Source organism: Nilaparvata lugens, chromosome 1, assembly GCF_014356525.2.
Source record: "Nilaparvata lugens isolate BPH chromosome 1, ASM1435652v1, whole genome shotgun sequence".
NCBI lineage: Eukaryota > Metazoa > Arthropoda > Insecta > Hemiptera > Delphacidae > Nilaparvata > Nilaparvata lugens.
Window position 1 is genome coordinate 101,695,784 of NC_052504.1, and position 22,630 is coordinate 101,718,413.

Consider the following 22,630-nt stretch of genomic DNA (forward strand, 5'->3'; position numbering starts at 1 on the left):
GTCATTTTCGATGACTTCCAACTTAATCACGTGCCTCAAATAAGAGAATATTTTACCATGGGTCGACATCGTAATATTGACACTGCATATTTAATTCAGAGTTATGGAGCTACACAGAAACATTTCACTAGGGACAACGCAAATATGATTATAATCTTCAAGGTAGATTATTGAGTCTGAAATTAATTCACAGAGATCATGTTGGAGCAGATATTCTTATAAAGATTTCGTTAAACTTTGTCATACAGTTTGGAATCGTAAACCTCATAATTTTCTAACTATTATGACCGAGTGTGGAATTAATAGGGAAAGTACCGAGATTCGCTCGATACGTTTCTTACCGTTCAGTAGAGATTAATTCTTTGTGCAGTCATGTTGTCACCAGCAGGAAGCTGAATAGAAAGGATGTTGGTTTAATCGAAAAGATTAAGAAATTGAGAAAAGTAATTAGAGAGAAGCATAAAAGCTTAGTCAATTTTGAAAAGCGATCGGAGGAATATAATAGGAAAACGCTCTCCCCGTTGATAGAACCCATAATTGAACTGGGAAAAAACAAATTCTCACACACTAGTGTAAAACCAAAAAAGGAACAAGTAAAAGAGGAGAGTATGGAAATTGATGATAATGAGGAGGGAGATGAACAGAGTTATGAGAGTTCAACAGACAATTTTTTAAGCTCGACTAAATTTGAAAACAGTTTACTTGGATCTAGCAGAAACGACGATGTGCTCTCACAATATCTAAAAACGTTTCATGCGGAAAAACAGAATAATTCAATCAGTTATGGAATTTCATATAATTCTAAAGATGACGTGTATTATATTGGTAATCAGCAAGTAATATTCGATAACGGTTATATAGATATTGATAGTGAAAGATTTCGATTAACACATGGTCTACTTGAGTTATTATTCAGTGCGAGACCAAACTCGAATCTTTATAATCAAAAAGATCTGGATAAGTATAAAAAAATCTTAACACTTACAGGTATACATTTAGATCGAAGAGGTTATGTTAAACGAAATCAGGGAATTAAATCGCAAATGATTCAAAAGTTATTTCCCAGTAAAAAAATTAGTAAAAAGAAGGGTTGGGGTTTATTGAAATTTGCAAAAAAAATTCTCATGATAGAATTTATCAATACTTTGATAATTTTGACGAATAGTGGAAAGATTAAATTTACTCTATTCCTCAAAAGCTAGTGGGAACACTGGGCATGATGTGGAAATTGCGTCTATAATTGAAGAGCTAAAAGAAGCAAAATTAATTGTTTAGTGTCACGATGACTCTACATCGATTCGGACGAATTGATACACTAGCGGAGCTAGTCTTACGTGTGATATGACTCGATAACACAGAAGATAATCGAATCGATAAATCAGCAAGGAATCAGCGAAGCTGTGAAATTTTATTTAGATTCGCAAATAACCAAACTCGTTTCGGAAAATACAAAGAATATTGGAGTGAGCATAATTGAAAGAGAACATATTCTAGCACCTTACAAAATTTCAGTGCTAATATCGATAAAGCCATTGGAGAGAGAACTCAAACTCTAGAGAGTGCTTTAGGAGAAGTGAAAACTTTAACAGACAGCTTTTCATCTCAGTTGCTCAGTATTAACAACGATAAAGTTGATAAGGCTTATTTAGATGAAAAATTAAAAGCCGTATCAGATAAAATTAAGAATTTGGAGGTGCTGGACAGAAACTATCTCAATACTAAATTGAAACAACTAGTACAGAAATTTTACTAAAGTAAATGAAACTCACCATCGGAATTGATAAGCAATATTTAGAATCTACTTTGCAGAAATTGATTAGTTCTTCATTAACAAAGGAAGAGTTTGAAAAACGATTATCTGAAATGGCGAGTGCAATAAAAGCTAATATTATGGACGGAATGAACAGTTTATTACAAAAGATGCTATTGCTATTCTGATTAATCAAATTGCAGAAAAAGTATGCAACTAAAAATGATATTGGAGATTTTATTAAGAAAAACGAGATGGCAGACGCTGTGAAAAGTTCGTGATGAATAGCGAGGCAATTAAAAATTCGAAGAGGGTGCTGTCATGAGACTGCAATGTTCGGCGCCCTTCATGGATACCTAAGCTTATATCCACAGAGTGGCCCTGGATATTGTATCAAAATATGCCGAAGTGAGTTTCCATATGAATGGATTGAAGCAAAGGATATGGGCTTAACGAACATCAGGTAGTGCAATTATACAGAAAAAATGGATTGGTCAAATATAAAGACTTTATATGGCGCCGAAAACATAAAATCTTGAGTGAGTGTGAGAGGAGTGGAACGTTTCAGTCTAGACGAGTGTGATGATTGTATAAACACATGTGTGTTTAACCTATAGTTTCAGTCTAGACATTTTTGAGTATATCAATAAATCTTGAAAAAGGATGTGAGAGACAACACCTATAGTTTCAGTCTAGACCACCGTGATTGACATTTTTGAGCATATCAATAAATCTTGAAAAAGGTTGAGTGAACTTCAACACCTATAGTTTTCACCCCAGTCATTTTTGACTATATCGATAAATCTTGAAGAAGGTTGTGTGAAGTAACTTTAATGACTAAACACTTGTCACATAAATCGATTTTTTCATGCAACGGTTTTCGATGCAGGAGATAGCAAGCGACCTCACAGGGAGCAGAGCAGATGCGAGACACGTGCGAACGAATGCACGTGCCACTTTACTCTAAAGAGGTGATATCTTCCCATACTAGATTCCTTCCTTTCGTAATGCTGGAGAGAAACGTTGATCGATCAAAATGGAACTTGATTCTTGTCTCCTTTACTCGCTTTCGGAAAGGGTGCGGGAAAGAGATAAGGATCTCTTGAACCTCTCATCAATCCATTAGAGTGAAATGGATTCACTTCAATTTGTCAGTAGGCATTGATGTAGAAATATGAATTCACTTTAATTTGACACCAAAGGAATTTTTTCCCTCTCAAAGAGATTTTTTCCCCCCACATCTATCATTCACCTCAATCGTCAGCATAGCATTAGATGTAGAAATATGGATTCACTTCAATTTGACTACAGAGAGGGAATTTTTCCTCCTAAAAGGGAAATTTTTTTTCCCTCACCTGGAGAGAGAGAGAGAGAGCATCCCCCTCACCTCCACTGGACAGGGGGATCCCCCTCACCTCCACTGGACAGGGGGGAGGAGGGAAATTTATAGAAGAGAGAGAAAGATATATCTCCCTCTCTCTCTATCCCCCTCACCTCCACTGGACAGGGGAAGGGGAATCTATTTTTAGAACACCCCCCGCCCTACAGGCGGGGGGAAGGGGAGGAGGGATGGACGAGGGGGGAGAGGGGGGAGGGGATTTCGAGCAAAAAAGCTTCCCAGTTCTCTTAAACCTTCTCTACTCTTTTAACGAATAATATTGAGTTATTTAAGAAAATTTGGAACTAATCAAACTGAAAATAATTACAATTAGTCTGCAGTTACGATCTTGATTCGTAACCTCCAAGCATAAACAACACAATAAGCAGACAGCAGTTTATTAAATCCATACATCAAGTCTCGTCTGTTATAATGTGGTTTATTTCAAGTTTGAGCCACAATTCACTCTATTTCGAGTTTGAGGTTTAACCGTATTGAAAAGATTTTAAACATTGCCAGTTGTGCATTGTCAGTTGTAAACTTTCAATCATTTTCAAATCGAGTACTTTCTGTACCCACCATGCTGTTCATGATTAGCCAACATCGTAAATTATTTATTTTTGTAAATCTAAAGGTGCATACAGACTGTCGCTCTGCTCCGCAACCGAACGTCACTCCAGCAGAGCGAGTGATGATCGACCGGGGAACGCGAGAAGATCTAACATCTTCCATAACGTTCATGATGGGTGCGACTGCCGAGCGGAGGCGGAGCTACTGCGGTACGATGGAGGAACGAGGGCGGTACGAGGGAGGAGCGTGCTCGGTGCGGGTTGGATGCGCGAATATGTGTACGCAGCTTTATAAACTATTGAACCTATAGGTTATTTGAACCTAATATACTTATAGAATCCAATGGACCATCTAATCTCATAATGCGTTACACTATTCTACAGCTCTACACACACTTGGCATTTAGTTACAGGTTTATAGCTTTTTTCAAAATAATCATCTCCTGGTCCTATTGTTTATCCCATTCAATCATACGTCCACCCCATCCTAGCATACCTGCATACCTTTCATGTTTCCTGATTCCTTTTTTCACTCTCAAGGATGGAAGGATGTCCTAGTAGGCCTCTATGGTCAACCATAGATCGTTATCCTAAAAATATCTCATATTTTAGCACACCCCACCATGTAGCTTATCACACTTTGTATTTGATATTTTGTACTTAGTTTATATTTTGATTTTTGTATTCTGTTCCTATTTTGTGTGGCTTTGAATGAAATTCTATTTGAAAATCAATGATTTATCAGATCCAGTAAGAAGTACTTTGCCAGTAGTGCCATTTTGTAATTTAGAATATTCATTTTATCAATTTGTATTTGTATAGTACCGTATTTTAGCAACCAGGCTTGGGTATTGAAGTCTTGTAACTGAATGTAGATATCACATAGTTTTAAAACATTGTGTTGGTTATTCTTGTAAAACATCAATGGGGATTGAAAGTAGAGTGTATGTAGTGTAGGATATTACATAGTTGTGAAACATTATGCAGGTTATTTTCGTAAATTATCATTGGAGATTGTACCTTGAATCCAGGCTTGTGCCTAGGCGGATGTAGGTGTTGGCAACACTGCTGTGCACTGCGCCACTCAGGCGACACGTTCAGGCTGTTGCCACGCCTCGTGTGGGAAAGGCGGCTGTGAGTGTCGGTCAGGCGACACGTGGTCCACACGTTCCAGCGAAGCCGGTGACGACCTACAAGCGCCAGAGAAAATACATCATAAACCAACTAATCGTAATCATAGAATAACCAATCTAAGTAATGTTCCTCCAATGGTGTAACCAATTATATAGGTAATGCAACATATTTTCTGGTAATAAGGGAGAGATGGTCCTCGAATAAAATTGGATTTCATACCCATCAAATCATAAATTAATTATTCCATGTCCAGAAATACCTTTATATTAATAATTTGATTGTATGGTATGAGATGTTGAGGTATTCCTCCATAATTGAAAGAATAAGACTGATATTGTCAATAATACTTGAATACATTCGAAAATTAATTCATATTACAGAACCAGGTTTCAGCTTCAGTTCAGCTGAAGATGTGGTAGATATTAGCATAGAGAAACAATAGCGTAAGTAGATATCCCATGGTATAGGGAATTTATGTCGCAACTTTTACTGTTATCTCAAACCGATTATTGTCAATTTTTACTGTTTTGTTGGGGTAAGAGTGATAGCGGAACAATTTGAGAGACTACCAGCGTCACACAGCTGCATAGGAAAGAACTACGTGAAATATCGGCTTGGGATAACAGTAAACGTTGCGACATAAACGCCCTATACCATGGGATATCTACTTATGCTATCGTTTCTCTATGATATTACCATGAAACCTGGTTCTGTAATATGAATTAATTTTCGAATGTATTCAAGTGTTATTGACAATATCAGGATTACTTCTATTGGAAATCTTTGTTTGTAGTGTCATATTATTTTGAGTATATATTTTTAAATACATCTTGTTCACAGTATTGTTTTTGTAGCTTGGCACTCACCGAGAGACCTACAGGTAGAGACAAATAATCTAGACGGATAATCTTGAACAGTATATTTACTACATGCTATACAGATCTCGCAGCCATAGATTGTTTTGAAATTGAGAGTAAAATGTTGATTTGATTGATTTTCAGGAAGTTTAATATGTCTATGGTCTCAAATTATGTCATTCCTCAGTGAAAGCTTCGCCTAGAATATAATCTGGTAATTTATCTCCAAATATTATTCCGAGATTAATTATCTTGTCTTACCTAACGGCAGTACCTACTAGAAAATAGAATGTTACACTGGAAGATGAAAATGTAGAAGGAGAAATCTATAAGTTTAAAAAAAACAGCAACCACTCCGTACATAATTTTAAGTTTTGTGTATGTGTGTGTGTGCATGTGTGAATGTGTGTGCTTGTGAATGATTATAAATTGACATATTGATTTATTTCAATATAATATAATATTCAATTATTAATTGATTATTCGTGATATAATATTCGAATTTGTATATTAATAGTTCATTATATATATTCAAGTGTCCTCACACAGGGTAGCCTATAACGAACAAATATTAGAAATTAGGAAAAAATATTGTATTTGCTTTTTGGGATGTATTTGATTGTTTATTTTTTGAATAAAGAAAGAAAGTTTAGAAGGAGGAGGAATTTTAAAAGAATATGAGTTGAGCAGGGAAAGAAGATGAAAAAGAAAAAGAAAAAGAAGAAGAAGAAGATTAAGAAGAAAAATGGAGGAGATTGTTTGATTGACTTCATCAAGGTGGAGTTAGGACACAACCACACATTATATGCATCGCCAACTAAGGGATTGAGGGAGAATTAACAACGATGATGGAGAATTATAACATTCATTTACAAAGTAACATTTGAATGAATGAATGAATGAATGAATGAATGAATGAATTTATTTATTGCCAAAAAAACAAATTACAAATACAAAATTCTTATGCAGACTGAAGCAACAAAGTGCAAAAAACAATATATACAAAATTTGACACTATACAACTTTTAATATTATCAAATAAAAATACTTGTAAGCCTATCTTGGCCTAATAATAGCACCTTATTAACTTTTTTGGCACTGCCGGCAGAAGTACAACTTGAGCGCCAGCAGTGAGTAGGATTTGTGAGAAGGATGTCGTTCTTGAAGAATATGTAATATAGATTTTGATAAAATAACATAATATCTGTATTTTGATCTTTGGTCAACATTAATAATTATTAAAAAAAATTCCTTTTGTTTTTCAAAACTATTTTATATGAAACACAATTTCTATGTTCTCTTTAATTTAATCTTGTATCTTATCTTATTAATAAAGACTCCCACCAGCGAGCAAGTTTTAATTTTGCTGGTGGTGCCATGGCGAATATTGTTTTGTTAAAGAAAAAATGTATTCTTATTCATAATAATCACTTGTTAAGAATTTTTAACGAAATTGTATTTTGTTTTTTATGGCAATAAATTTGATTTTGATTTGAATTTGAAATTATTATTAATCTAAAAATGAATAATGATGTTTTGATTGTTTAGTGATAATCTAGTGACGTTTGTAATAGTGGATTCCACAGCCTACCTGATCGACTGATAGTTGTGCCTGGCACTGGGCTCAAGTCGTGACCGCTTGTCTACGCCGCCGCCGCGATCGGTCGGATAGCTCTGCGACAGCCGCAGCGAGGTGGGCGGATGCGGGTGCGGGCCGGATGCGACCGGAGTCGCGGCTGCACTGCCCTTGGTCGTCGTGTAGATGCCATCGCGATGCGCGCAGTGCGGCCAGAAGTCGCACGTCGTCGGGTTGCATGGGTTCGGACAGAAACCACCCACTGGGAGGAGCCTGCAAACAGATTAGCAAATCAAATCATAAGTTCTAATGAAAATGTTGAAGATTTAAATGAAAAGTTATACTGTATTAGAGTTTTAGCAAAATATTATATTAAAGCTATACTTAGATAATACTAAAGCTCGTACTAATGTCATACTCAAGTACTAAAGTTCTACTGAAGTTATACTAGAGTTATAATGAAAGTAATAGTTAGTCGATAAGTTGTATTACCTGGTTTATTTTGATTGCAAACTTTAATTTCACATAATAACTCATCATCCTAATGACAGCCGATATAAGGGGTACATGGATTTGTCAATAATTTTTCAGTTTCAATTTAACAATCTCCCACTATTTATGAGCTTTTGAAAATGCAAATATGCAATGTGATTATAGTTCTATTGAAGAAAACAACGATCTAGAGCTGGGACATGCTTCCATTTGTTTTGAGGACAATCTTCATAGCTAAGAATTATTTAAATACTGTAGAACTCATTCCCATCGAAGAGCCATTTAACAAACAATAAAAGAGAACCTGGAAAGTAACCATTGTTTTGAATTTTCCTTACAAGATACACCACATCAAGAAATTAAAATTTCAAGATTAAAAGACATAAAAAAATTCTAAGAGATACTCCACATCGACATAACATCTTTTACTTTTGCTAACTATGCAGAACAAAACAACTAGAATATTTTTGTATTTTGATTATTTAGTTTGTATAATCCATTTTTATTTTCATTCTAGCATTCAATTGATAGCATTTGAGTATTCTATTTCATTTTACTTGTTTGAATGATTTTCTACTTGATTATTCAATTATTAATTATTGATATTCAATAACTACTGACATAAACCATGGGTTTTGACAGCTCCTCAAGCACATCAAAATTTAATTTTATTTTCCTTTTTAATTTTCAATAATAAAATCAGGATCACTAGAAAGCCAAATTGCGTTGACTGATTGAAAAATCGCAGAGCTTCAGAGTGGTGGAACTTTCCAGTCTCCCCACCAGCCGGCATTTTCATATTAGATTTTCCCACTTTTTCAAGTCAGTCTCTTTTGGGCGGCTCCTCCGAACACCCAAAGACTCTGACTGGCCAGGACCTGGACCTTCCTCTAGACCTCACCTTCCAGTCAAAGCTGACGAGATGGTCATCATAAAGGGGATTGGTATAGTACTCAATTAATTATTCATCATTTTAGTAGTTTTAAAATTATGTCATGTTGTTTTTCTTTTTTTATAGAATTTAAAAATAATAAATAAAATGTAGAGAATTCAAACCAAGAGGAAAATCCTCAAATATTAAATACTGTACCTAAATAGATTTCAAAAATTAATCAAATTAAGATAAATAGAAACGCATTCTTATATAAGATAATTAATTGAGACTTGTTCGATAATAATCTGTTTTCCTTATCTTCATAGCCCAATTATATAACTTTTAACTCATACATTTCAAATTATTTATTTTTAAAATATTGTAAACCATAAATTTTGTATTTCTTAGAATGATTTCTTCTTTTTATTACTTTAAAATATCTGCTCTACCATCTTCAGCTATATGTATCTCCTTTGTAACTCTTCTTCCCATCTGGGAAGTGGTGGAGCCCCCAATATTTACAAAAAATTATAACTTTGTTACAAATGATAATTCATATTAATTGTTTTCTTTTAACGTAATGCAATTGTAAAAGCTTACTGACCGATACGTCACATTACTATATTCAATTGTTGAATATTTTGTCTTTGGGCCAGTATGCACCATAAGCTGTATGCACCAGCTCAGTTAAAACAGCTGCTGGTCCAAACCTCAAACCTGGATTGTGAAATATTATGAGAAATGCAACCTTAGCTACATCATTACCTGAAGGATTTATAGGAAGCCATTACCTTAGCTGAAATCAAGATTAGAGTTACTGTAAACGTAAATTGTACATAATGCCATAAAAAAAGATAGCATGAGCTATAACATAATAAGCAGTAACTATAACATAGCTTATGTTTTTCACTATGGTATCTTTTCTCTTATGATAAGGCACTTTGTGCAATAAATCATTCAATTCATTTGTAATTTTGACGAATTAAAATACAATCAAATCTTTGTACATCATGCACAATGTAAATCTTTTCACCGCTCACCTTTGCTAACAGGCGTAGACGACCCTCTCTGCAGTCCCCTCGCACGTTGCGACGAAGATGATGATGACGTAAGCGACGACTGTCCATAGTTGCCACGTTGACTCTTCTGGTTGCCGCCGACAAACACCACGTTGAACGACGGCTGCTGATGCTGTTGCTGATGCTGCTGATGTGACTGATGCTGACTCTGCTGATGAGACTGATGCGACGTGTTGACTCGCTGCGACAGCAGAGCCCTGGCCGCATCGCGACTGCGTGTGCTCCATAGAAACTCGGTGACGGCTTCCGCTTCACGACGCAGTAGCTCCTCGCGTTTCTGGGCTTCCTCTGACATTCCTGTCAAGAAGTAATCGGTTAAATAATTCAAATGTAAAAAAAATCCTCAAGTGCCCTTTTTATTCTTCATAAACTCATAACATTCATCTTTCAACTACGAGCAGTTGGTGTCGTCCAATTGAGCGATCATGGGAAAAGTAGTCCAGTGAGCGATCCATTGTTTAGAATAACAATAAGGATAGGCAGACGCTATGAATGGGATGACTAGGGCGTCATTGATCATCTCATGTGAGGAAACGCCATACAATCAGTTTATACAATCACTCATACTTATTTATTTGCAGTAGTATCACCATAGTTGTATAGATAGTTGTATCCATAGTATGTTATAGGTTTCCAAGATCATTTTCTATCAGAATTACTCATTAGATGCACTAAATCCTCGTATTTTCTAATGAAAATCCGCACATTATAGGACACCTCAGGATCAAAATGTTAAACCCTCATAACTTTTGACACAATCATCAGATCTCCTCGTACCACAGCTCATTTTTCTCAACTCGTCAAGGTGGTTCAAAATCATGTATCATATTTGAATTCGTTGGAGAATACACATCATTTTATTCTATCATTCTTTTTATTTAATGTTTCAACTTTTTGCATTTTCATGGCTATAACTGCTCGGTTACGTCGATTAATATTACTAATTCACTTGAAGAAATGCAGATGGATGATTTTCTCCAAGTGAATTAGTAATACCATAGAGAAACAATAGTGTAAGTAGATATCCCATGGTATAGGGCGTTTATGTCGCAAATTTTACTGTTATCTCAAGCCGATAGCCCACGTAGTTCTTTCCGTGAAGCTTTATGACGCTGGTAGTCTCTCATATTGTGCCGTTCATACACTCTTACCCGGTCAAAACAGTAAAAATCAACAAAAATCGACAGTAATCGGCTTGGGATAACAGTAAAAGTTGCGACATAAACGCCCTATACCATGGGATATCTACTTACACTATTGTTTCTCTATGGTATTACTAATTCACTTGGAGAAAATCATCCATCTGCATTTCTTCAAGTGAATTAGTAATACTAATCGACATAACCGAGCAGTTATAGCCATGAAAATGCAAAATATAAATTAAGGTGTTTTTCAAAATGTAAGGAGTATTGTCATCATGTGTACCTTGAAAAATATATATGAAATAGAGCAGTCTATCAGGTATCTGGTTTTAGAGCACAGAATTACGCCTGGGGGGATTTAGAATGACACATTTAAATAATGATAATCGGAATATATTAATGATTAATAACTAAAATTTATCAAAATTGTTTTTCTTTTAATATTTCACTCATTTCTGAAAGCATGTAACTCAGTACTAATGAAAAGAGAGATCCCCGAAAGATTTCATTTTATTTGAAATTATATTATTGAAAAAAGGCAAAAGTGAGTTTTTTGTCGCCATCCTTGCTGGATTTGTCCCCTTCCTTCCTTGTTATCCAGCATTTGATGTAAATAGCTGAAAACTGGAAATTGAGCAGGAAATACGAAGTTTTTGGGACTCTCTGTATTTAGCTCTGTAATTATGCATGGAAAAATTGGTTCTGGACTTCACTCATGTATCCAAACAATATTTTCAAAGAATCAGAACTCCGCTATATTTTGCAAGCACCAATGTATATAGTGACTATACCGGTATAGTACTACAACATTGCCCGCTCATCGGCATTCGGTGATGGATGAAATAAAATACAAAGAAAACCATTCTACTAAGTGCTTATCACTTCTGAATTCGAATACAACTAGAGATTGCTCAAATGATATACAAAATAGAACCATTCTACTAAGCACTTCTAAAATTCGAATACAATTAAGGTTGCTGAAATGAAATACAGAGAGAGAATCATTCTACTAACCACCTCTGAGATCTGAATACAACTATTACTTGCTAAAATGGAATACAAATTAAATCATCCTAAATATCACTTCTGAAATTTCAATACAGCCATAGGTAGCTGAAATGAAATAGGAAGAGAATCATTTTACTTTATTTTGAGTACCTATTCCTCTGTTTTCTTCCTTCCCCCCATTTCCCCCTTCCCTTTTTTCCTCATTACTTCTCTTCTCTTCTTTGCCTGCCTATTACATGGGAAACCATAGTTGGCTAGGTATCTCCTCTCTTTTTTCTCTTCTCCAACGCACCCAACCACAAAGCCCCATGGTTTTTTATATTTGTAACATTTTATTGTGTTCTATTTGTTTCGTAATTCTTTGTAATTTTGTTTTGTCTTGTTTTGTGTGTTTTTAATAAATTGAAATTGAAAAAATTGAAATTAAATCACTTATGAATTCGAAAACGACTAAGGATGACTATAATGAAATTATAAAATAAATCATTCTACTGTTCATTTTTTAAATTCGACTACAACTTACTAGAGATAACTGTTATAAACCACAAACAGAACCATTCCACTGTTCACTACTTGTTCACATTTGACTCACTCTGCTGCTGCAACAGATGTCGCTTGATGCGCTGGTGCTGGTCATTGTCGGCGCCCACCTTGACGACGACCGGGTAGCCCTTGGACGTGTAGTAGGCCGCAGCCGCTGCCGCAGCCGACTGCTGCTGAGCCGGAGAAACGGGCGACTTGCGTTCGGGCAGCTGCAGGCTGCGGGAGCGTCGCACCCGGGCACTGCTGCTGCTCTGGCTGCTGCTGCTCTGCTGTTTGCCGTGGTGCGAATTTGACTGCGACCACAAATACAAGACATTTAAAACTTGGCTAGTGATGAGTGTTTGATGGTGATGGAAGGTGGACCATCACCACAAATCTGAATAAGTATTATGAATTTATAGGTTGAATGAATTTGGGAAGAGGTTGTTTCTATCTATATATATAAAAGCGAAATGGCACTCACTCACTGACTGACTGACTGACTGACTGACTGACTCACTCACTCACTCACTCACTCACTCACTCACTCACTCACTCACTCGCATAACTAAAATCTACCGGACCAAAACGTTCAAATTTGGTAGGTATGTTCAGTTGACCCTTTGGAGGCGACTAAGTAATCTTTTGGCAATATTTTAACTCTAAGGTTGTTTTTAAGGGTTTAAGGTTCGTCTTTTAGCATGTATATTCTTCTTCTCCCGATCTCTTAATTATAATTGAAATTTCCATATCATATGTTACTATAGAACTATAATCTACATAGAGTACCTCTTCGAAACAGTTGTTAACTGGCAACTAAATTAATAATTTGTCAGGTTGGCATTAAGTTGAGTTGACTTTGTTAGGTTGGCACCAAGTTGAAGATTTAAATGCATTTATCGCGGAAAATTGATTGGGCACTGCTACTTCAATCCTGGGAATATTATATTACTAGCAGTCAGGCTCGCTTCGCTCGCCATATCCGTTTAGCCAGCCGTTTAGTCTGGACCCCCGACTGGATTGTCCTAACATATGATAAAAATGCCCAAATGAAAAATGCAGGCGAGCGAAGCGAGCCTGCTGATCTCATTCTTGGACGATCCATTCTTGGCCAGACGGATATGGCGAGCGAAGCGAGCCTGACGGCTAGTGATTCATAAATTGAAAGGTGTCAACTAAACACTCTACCGGTCACGATGAAAAGCTTGAAATTGCAGTGGCCCCATGAAGACTGAGTTTTTTCTTAAGACTGAACCATCTACAACACAGTTACAAGCTCCATAACTACTTCTCTTCATATCTTTTTTTTATCAGAGTTTATCAGAGATTGACAATGGTGTAATAACCGAAACCGGTCTTTATAATTATCAATAAATCAGTGTTTTTTTGACAATTTCTTAGTCTTTTCCATTCAATATTCTCTTCATATCTCCAATTTTCTGTCATCATCCCTCTCATAAGCGACTTAATAACCAACGGCCCTACCACAACAAAAATATATAGAATGACTTGAGGACGGAAAGGATAACCAGGAGCAGGAGAAGAATTGAGTGAACAAGGAAGAGACGAAGGAGAAAGGAAAGAAGGGAGAGGATATGAAAAGAGGAACAGGACAATGTGGAGGAATAAAAGATGAACAAGGAGTAGGACTATGATGAAGAGAAGGAGACTAGTGTGGTCCACCTTATAATGGCAGTGAATGAAGATAGAAGAATAGCGATGCCGATTCTCTGCATTAATTAATTATAATTCTACACTGTCAAAAACATAATTGTCATCGTTGTGGACCTAGAAAAGGATAGTACAACCGGCTTTGTCAAATGATGGACAAGGATAGCAACACCAAAGTTGATCAAATACTGTCATTATAACGTGGACCTCACTATAGTATCATGGAGATAAGATAGCAAAAAATAAATTTGTAGGGTGGGGAGTCCCCTCAAGAGAGGACCCACCTCGCCTAAATTGATAATTCGAGCCGTCGATAGGCCTTAAGACTGTCATACTTCAGCTGGGACCGACAATTTAACATGTTCATCCTGGGCACGCAGGAGTGACCTGGCCAAAAAAGTTGTGATGAGTGGGTTTGAACACGGAATCTCTAGGCAAACACTCTATCCACAAGACCAAGGATCGCTCTAGATAAAGCAAATAGGGGATAGAAAACTAATAGGTATAATCTGCCAATGATAGTATATTATAAGGACGTTAAATCCTATTGTTTATAATTCTATTCCAGCCATATTACAGATGCATAATATAAACATGTATAGTATTCCGAAGGATTTCATATGATTTAGTCTTGTAGTATGTGGTCCATCATTTCGTGATTTGCGCTTGCATTTCTTTTATTCAATTATCCTCATAAAGGCTAGTGGTAGTACATTACACAGACACTTTTTTTCCTCTTGTCTATATACTAGTAATGATTATAGTTTACTGAGGTATGTGTGCATTTTTTCTTATTGAATTCGGTTAATGTATTTTTATTATTCCATATACGACTGTATATTTCTTCTATTTTTCGTCTTATTTGATTCTCATAATTATAAATTGCTATTTTCATATTTATTATTTTCTATCTTCTTTCTTGAAATTGTATTATGTTGGAAATTTTTCGTCTTATTTCATTCTCATAATATAATTGCTATTTTTATAATTTATTATTTTCTCATATTCTCTATCTTCTTTCTATTGAAAATTGTTATTATGTTGGAAATTATTGTATAGTGTGGAGGAGGCAAAATGGGTTTTTTACCTGTTGTCTCCATGATATAAATAAATAAATAAATAAATAAATAAGTATCCCTAGAACATTTAAAATGTGTTAGAGCTTAATCTCAAAAATATTGATTGATAAACAGACTAATTACAATTGAAATTTGAAAGAGGAATAGTGCAAGCTGAACCTAGTTTTCCTCTTTCAGATTATGATATTGATTATTATAGATTATTGCAAATACTGTATTAATAAAAAAATAATTGATTGATCGATTTACCTGTGAATGATGCGCATTCCCCTGACCCCCCTGAGAGACGCCCCGCCGAAACGGAGATCGACTGCCCTCGTCCGACGAAGTAGAAGACGACTGACTACCTCCACCCCCACCCCCGAGCTTCTTGCCGCCTCCACCACCCCCGTCCGACGACCCGGGCGACCGCCGTGCCGCCCCCGTGACGGCTCCCCCCTGGGCACCGCCCCGCAACAGCTGACGACTGCTGCGATGCACCGACTCGAATGCACTGTCATCGGCTCTGGGAGGAACTCACCAGGGTGATAACATTGTCTTCCTCGTAGCCGTCTTCGTAGCCACCTGAAATGAGTAAAAATTTATTCTTTATTCATTTATACAATAAGTACATTATCAAAATGATAAGGGAGAGGAAAAATAAGGTAACCTTGTGCTATTCCTCTCCCAAATTAAAATGAAGACACTTTTTGATTTGAATCAAGGCAAACTTTACCCAGAGAGCTCATTAAAATTAATGGGAATTAAGTCATTTGAACTAAAATGAAAACGAACAGTATTGAGAAACAAGTTAAGAATGGAAATTCAGTATTTTGAACTTGAATCAAGACAAACAATATTCTTAAAAAATCGTTGCCAAATAAGAAAAGAGAAAAATGAAGTCATACAAGATTGAACCAAAACTAACAGTTTCCATCAGAATTGAGTGAGATTATGACTCTTGAATTGAGAAAAAAATTATAGTAATAAATAAAAACTCATAACCACTCACTACCAGAGAAGAGAAAAATAGGAACATTCGAGTTTCAATAGAAATTAACAGTGATTCAAAAAAATTCTAAACTATCTAAGCGAAGAGAAAAATGAAGACAAATAGAATTGAGTTTGAATCAAGAAAATAGTACTCAACAAAATTCGTAACTATACGTAGGAGAAAAGAAAAATTGACACATTCTAACTTGAATACAAACAGTATTCAACAAGATTCGTAACCTCCTAATAGGAAAGAAAAATTAAGACATTATTTCAATTGAATCAGGGCTTCTAGTATTAACAAAGATCAAGAGAAATTAATCTTGAATTCTGGTACTGAAATTAATCTTGAATTCCACACCCGATAGCTTTTATACTCTGTAGGGCAGTCCAACCACACAACAATTAAAGTTTTCAGGAGGTGGAAACATGGTGAAGCGACAAAGGTAACTTTAAGATTGAGAGCACAATATTTAGGTTTATGCATTTATTTGATTGTGCATCGAATTACGAGCTTCTTCGGATGCAGCAATCTCAAGCTTGAAGGTAGTTTTGCCACAACACCATGTTTTCACTAGAAAGAGGGATTCAACAAGCAATGAAGGAAGTAGGTGAGAGGTAGCCTTCCTACCACGGACAAGAGAAAGAGAGACAACCCTTTTTCTACGGAATTGGAATTTAGTATCCATGCATTTGAACACGTCCATCAATAACCTACACAAGTTAAAATTGGACTTTAGTATCCATGCATTTGAACACGTCCATCAATAACCTACGCAAGTTAAAATACTGATACAAAAATTGTCTCAAGAATTATTAGGGAAACAGAATTTCTATTTTGAAGCAAATTAAAAAAATTTGAAATCAGGATGTAATAAAGGTGAAATCTAATGAAGAAGAATGTATAGAATGGTTGTTCTTTTGTTTCATGATATTTGTGTTAAAAGTTGTGTCTTGATTTCATTGATAAATCATTAATACTCTAACAATCGAGATATTTCTGAGAATGAGCTGTTCGTGTGACCCCGAATGAAACAAATTATGATAAATGCAACCATATCTACAAGTAAACGTGGTTAAGGCCCGCCGCAAAATAGACCCACGAAAAGCAACCCACGCCGTGGGATGTTTTGTAAACCATTGCTATAGAATTATTCATAATCAATCAGCTGACAAGTGGATTATTCATTGCATGTATTACACAGATGTCTGGAGAAGCCTAGCAATGGTTTACAAAACATTCCATAGCTATAGAATTATTCATAATCAATCAGCTGACAAGTGGATTATTCATTGCATATATTACACAGATGTCTGGGAAAGCCTAGCAATGGTTTACAAAACATCCCAAGGCGTGAGTTGCTTTTCGTGGATTAGCGTTGGTCTACTTTGCGGCGGGCCTTTGTGTTAAACGTAAATGGAGCATAATATGGTCCTAAGCTAGCTAAAATCTGATAGAAATGCACTCACCTATCGACGAGTCAGTCTCAGTAAGCCTAGGCATGGCAAGGCTCCTCGCCGCCAGCGTATTATCCAAACTCCTGAAGCCGAACGAAGATGAAGACGAAGAGCTAGAATCTCCATACTTCTGAAACATGGTTCTCCGAGCAGCCGTCTCTTCCAACGACTTAGTCTGCTGCGGGGGGTTGGGGGAGTGTCCCCCCGTGTTGTGGGGAGTGCCGGGCGCCGGGCCAAACCACCTGTTCCGTGCCGCTATGGGTCCCCCCAGAGCTGCCGTTATCTTCGGGTCGGGGGTGCGAAAAGTGGACCTCGGTGGTGAGGGGGGCGGGCTGAGTTCCACCGCGTTGGACCGCGACAAAAAGGGGGTTTTTGTCGGGGGCCGGGTTCGAACGGGGGGGTTGTGATCGAAACGGTTTTGTTGTTGTTTGTTGGTGTCCTGGAATGCTGGGGGTGGTGATATTATCGGGGTAACAGGGGGAGGTGTGATAGGTTCTTCATGACTTAGATCTAAGGATGAGGGGGAAGGTTTTTCTTTGGTTCTCCGGGGGGGTTCCCCCGGGAGGGGCAGGTACCCCGGTCTACTCATAATCTCCTCCTGTCAACAACGGGGGCGGGGGTAGCTTACCGGGCTCACTTTTGCTACAATGATAATCAGCCATTTTGATTCTACTGTGCATATTGTTGTTGTTTTGCACCGCCTCACTTTTACTATTATATTTTACCCTTCGATTATCATCTAGTGATCTTTGTTGAACCTGGACCCAGCCTGACCTGCCCAGATACACCCCATCAACCTCCCTGTCGCACCATCTCACCGGAGACAGTTCGCGGTTCACTTTATTGCTGCTGTTCTGCTGTTGCTGTTGTTGTTCTTGGGACTTTTGTGCCTTGGGGGGCGGCGCAGTTTGCGAGTGCTGCCTCCGACTGCCGCCCCCCATCGTGTGTCGTACGGGCGCCGCCTCCCAAGGCTCCGAGGTGCTGCGGAGGTGGAGAACCGACACGTTTGGTCCCCTGCAACAAACAAAGAGGACAAACATTTATTTTCTTGCTTTATAATTTAGGGAGCTCTTGAAATATTTGATAATATCTTTCATTCATCCCTCATTCCCAATATGATAAGTTTTCAGCAAAGAGATATTTGTTAATGGTTTCAGTTGAAGATGTGATGCCTAAAAATAATGTTTCCTTCTTAACTCATTCGATAAAAAAACACTGTACATGTAGAAAAATTGAATTTAAATATATTCATATCTGTAGAACGATATCCATTCTATTTTTAGCGCTACTGAAATTATTCAAACAAAGTGAAAATGATCAAGTATCCTTTATTTTATCACAAAACAACTAGTTTCAACTCCGATGAAATGTTTTGAATAGATTAGTTCTCAACTTGAAAAAATAGGTCAAGAAAATTGAACCATTATTTGTATATTTTATAATATACTATATTATATTTGTATAATTGTACATTATTTTTATATATTATGAAACATTATTTGAATTTCACAAACCACATTCAAAGCATTATTATCTAATCATAACTTTCGATGGATTACACTGAATCATGAACTCTGTTAACAGTTGAACAATTACCACGAATGCATTTCTTTACTCATTTAACAATTTAATTTGTAAATAGGTTTCCCTATTAGGGTTTCTATTAATTATTGCAAGGTGATTTCTCCTTTTCATAAGCAAAGCAACCATAAAAGCACAATTAGAATTTCATCCAGGTGATGGAAACGTGGTCTCATAAAACTTTATGACCTTCCAAGTCATAAATACAATGCGAGGGATTTGCAAAATGAGATCCATAAAAAGCTTCCAGTTGGTCTTAACCATACAAGTATTTTGCAATAAAATCCAACCTGTATCTATAGTATACAACCTGACATTGTTTTCCAATTACTATGTAACAAAACTATCGTTAACATTTTTCACTAGAACTGAGTTTTAGGTGAAGTTTCCAAATGATAATGGAATTCAAGGCTATGGAAAACGCAATTTCGAAATTAACTCAGAAATACATTATTTTAAATCATTTTTTGTGTAGTTGAGAAGTTGATATTGTGGTAATTATTCATATTGAATAAAAATACTAAGAAATTGTCAAAAACCACAGATCTATTGATACTTAGAAAGACCGGTTTCGGTTGTTACACCAAGTGAGAAACTGAGTTTATCAGAATTGACAATGGTGTAACAACCGAAACCGGTCTTTCTATCAATAAATCTGTGGTTTTTGACAATTTTTTAGTATTTTCATTTAATTATTTTCAATCTTTTTAATAAAGGACTAATTCACTTCTCATTCAAATGATCAATTATTTCCAAAAATATTGCTGTTGAGAGTTTAGCAGGCCAATCAACATGGAACTTTCAATTAAATTTACTGTGAATTTATCTTCAGGAATGCTTCTCATAAATACTATTATTATTTGAAAAATAATATCATGGAATCTACTCTGATATTAATAAATATCGGGGAACCGAGCTTCGCTCGTTATTTTTATTTATTGATAAACAAAACACAATTCTCTAAAATGATCGTGTTTATATTCCACAGCTGGCTATACGTCATCTATGAATTCGGGGATGCGATATTTTGATTTTTCACATAATCACTTTTTTACTATTCAAAGCTGTTTCAGACGAGGATGAATTATCCTTTTAATGTCGTTCAGCGAGTTTTCCCAAGGATGAGACCTAGTGCAATCGAATCTTTTTATCATAAATCTACTATGTTCCAAATTTCGTGAAAATCGTTAGAGCCGTTTGCGAGATCCGTTAAGCATAAATAACCAGATATATACATAGCCAGATAATTATAAAATAAACAGATATAAAAATAGCCAGATATAAAAATAACCAGATATTAAATACAGAAATTGCTCGCTTAATATAATAGGATATATAGTTCATTCATTTGAGGTTGAAAAGAGAAGTGCAGTTTATAGAGAAGACTTCCAAGTGTGGAATCCTCTCTATACTCTCTACATTTTACATTTTCCATATTTAATTTAAATATTGATATTTCAACACAATCTTTTTTTTCAGTCATTAACTCAGCACACCTAGGTACTATTCATGACTCATTCAATTCTCATCATTCTTTCACATTTCTCCACTAAAACAGTCTGTTTACTTATAAATGAATTAATAACTCTGAAGTCTCCAAACTTTTTAGACTTGAATGTTTCCTAAAATGACACATACCATAAATAATAAACTATTGTCAACTTTAGCTGGTGACTTTTTCCGCAGTTCTGACGCTCAATCAAGCTAGAGTTTCCATTTTCCCATTTTCTTCTATTGAGACAATTCATATCTGTCAGTTCCATTGTTTTCCAGTGCATTCTCCTCCTCTTCCTACTCCTCTTCTTCCTCCTTCACCACCTCCTCCTCCTCCTCCTCTTCTTCCTTATTCACCTCCTCGTTCTCTTCTAGCTTCTTCAACTCCTCATCCTCCTCCCCTCCTCCTCCTCCTACTCCTCCTCCTCCTCCTCCTCCTCCTCCTCCTCCTCCTCCTACTCCTCCTCCTATCTTCTTTTTTCACCTCCTCGTACTCTTCTAGCTTCTTCAACTCTCCTCCTCATCCTCCTTCACAACCTCCTCCTCCTCTTCTTCCTTATTCACCTCCTCGTTCTCTTCTAGCTTCTTCAACTCCCTCCTCCTCCTCCTCCTCCTCCTCCACATCATCATCATCATCATCATCATCATTCTCCTCCTCCTACTTCTTCTCCTCCTCCTTTCCTCTCCTCCTCCCCATCACCATTCTTTCTCCAGAAATGTCCTTTCGTTCATCTTCTTTCGGCAGTAAGCGCCGATCTCAGTATTTCTTTGGACATACTCATCAGTTATTTCCTTCAGAGATGTCAATAACAGCCGACAAGTTCTCCAAACTCTATCATTTTTATATCTTTATATAGGTCATATATCCACTTCACGTGTGCCCACATTCACTCTTATAGTTTTATCTACTTTTTATGTCTATATCTATACTCTACGGTATATCTTTTTTGGGTGGAGGTTATATAGGCATCATCCGAAATAATAAAAACTTGATTTGATTTGATTCCTTGCTGAGAATAGTATGCTCTTTGCAATGATTTATAATAAATGTACACCTGAACTTGTGAACATTCAAGTGATAAAATTAAACACCGCTTGATATGAGGCATATAACGTAACTAGCCGTCAGGCTCGCTTCGCTCGCCATATCCGTCTAGCCAGGGGACCCCGCCCCCTGGACCCCCGACTGGATCGTTCAAGGATGAGATCAGCAGGCTCGTTTCGCTCGCCTGCATTTTTATCATATGTTAGGACGATCCAGTCGGGGGTCCAGACTAAACGTCTGGCAAACGGATTGGCGAGCGAAGCGAGCCTGACGGCTAGTAATATAATATTCCCAGGAATAGCTCTAATTGAAGTAGCAGTGCCCAATCAATTATGAATGCATTTCATCTTCACTTGGTGCCAACCTAACAAAGTCAACTCAACTTAATGCCAACCTGACAAATTATTAATTTAGTTACCAGTTAACAACTGTTTCGAAGAGAACCTCTCTAGATTATAGTTCTATATTAACATATATGGTATGGACATTTTTCATTATAATTAAGAGAATAAGAAGAATATACATGCTAAGAGACGAACCACCTTAAAAACCACCCTTAGAGTCAAAATATTGCCAAAAGATTTTTTAGTGCGCCTCTAAAGGGCCAACTGTATATACCTACCACTACCAAATTTGAACGTTTTTGGTCCGGTATATTTTTAGTTTTGCGAGTGAGTGGGTGAGTGAGTGAGTCAGTCAGTCAGTGAGTGAGTGCCATTTCGCTTTTATATTTATAGATAAAAGTTAAAATAGGTGCAAATTCCTTCTATTTCTTATCTTCTTCCATTCTAAAATAACGACTGTATCAATTGTGAAAAAGTATATAGTCTGCAAGTCGTCATTTTTGTGTCACAACTTGATGAAACATAATAATGCAATTAGTAATGGATAATGAAATTCAATACTTCTTCCATACCATTCAGTAAGGGATTACAGTGAAATGAAATCA

The 22,630-nt window shown here is 36.5% G+C and overlaps 1 protein-coding gene across 1 annotated transcript; it reads right to left on the reverse strand.

Moving 5' to 3' along the window:
• Window positions 1-4,779: 4,779 nt before the first annotated feature.
• Window positions 4,780-17,709, reverse strand: LOC120349501. Its single transcript, XM_039419854.1, has 6 exons — window positions 17,574-17,709; window positions 15,381-15,695; window positions 12,452-12,695; window positions 9,671-10,006; window positions 7,280-7,537; window positions 4,780-4,887 (listed from the first exon to the last, which is right to left on the reverse strand). The coding sequence occupies exons 2-5, from the start codon at window positions 15,629-15,631 to the stop codon at window positions 7,313-7,315; spliced, it is 1,056 nt and encodes a 351-aa protein (XP_039275788.1). The 5' UTR covers window positions 15,632-15,695; window positions 17,574-17,709; the 3' UTR covers window positions 4,780-4,887; window positions 7,280-7,312.
• Between the last annotated feature and the right edge of the window lie 4,921 nt (window positions 17,710-22,630).

What these genes read in the sequence shown, in the direction of transcription:
- LOC120349501 (XM_039419854.1), bottom strand. Translation starts at nt 15,631, where the DNA reads ATGACAGTGCATTCGAGTCGGTGCATCGCAGCAGTCGTCAGCTGTTGC. An exon ending in ACATCTGTTGCAGCAGCAGA is followed by an intron (nt 10,007 to 12,451) that starts GTGAGTCAAATG and finishes ACTTCTTGACAG; the next exon opens with GAATGTCAGAGGAAGCCCAG. An exon ending in GTCTACGCCTGTTAGCAAAG is followed by an intron (nt 7,538 to 9,670) that starts GTGAGCGGTGAA and finishes ATCTGTTTGCAG; the next exon opens with GCTCCTCCCAGTGGGTGGTT.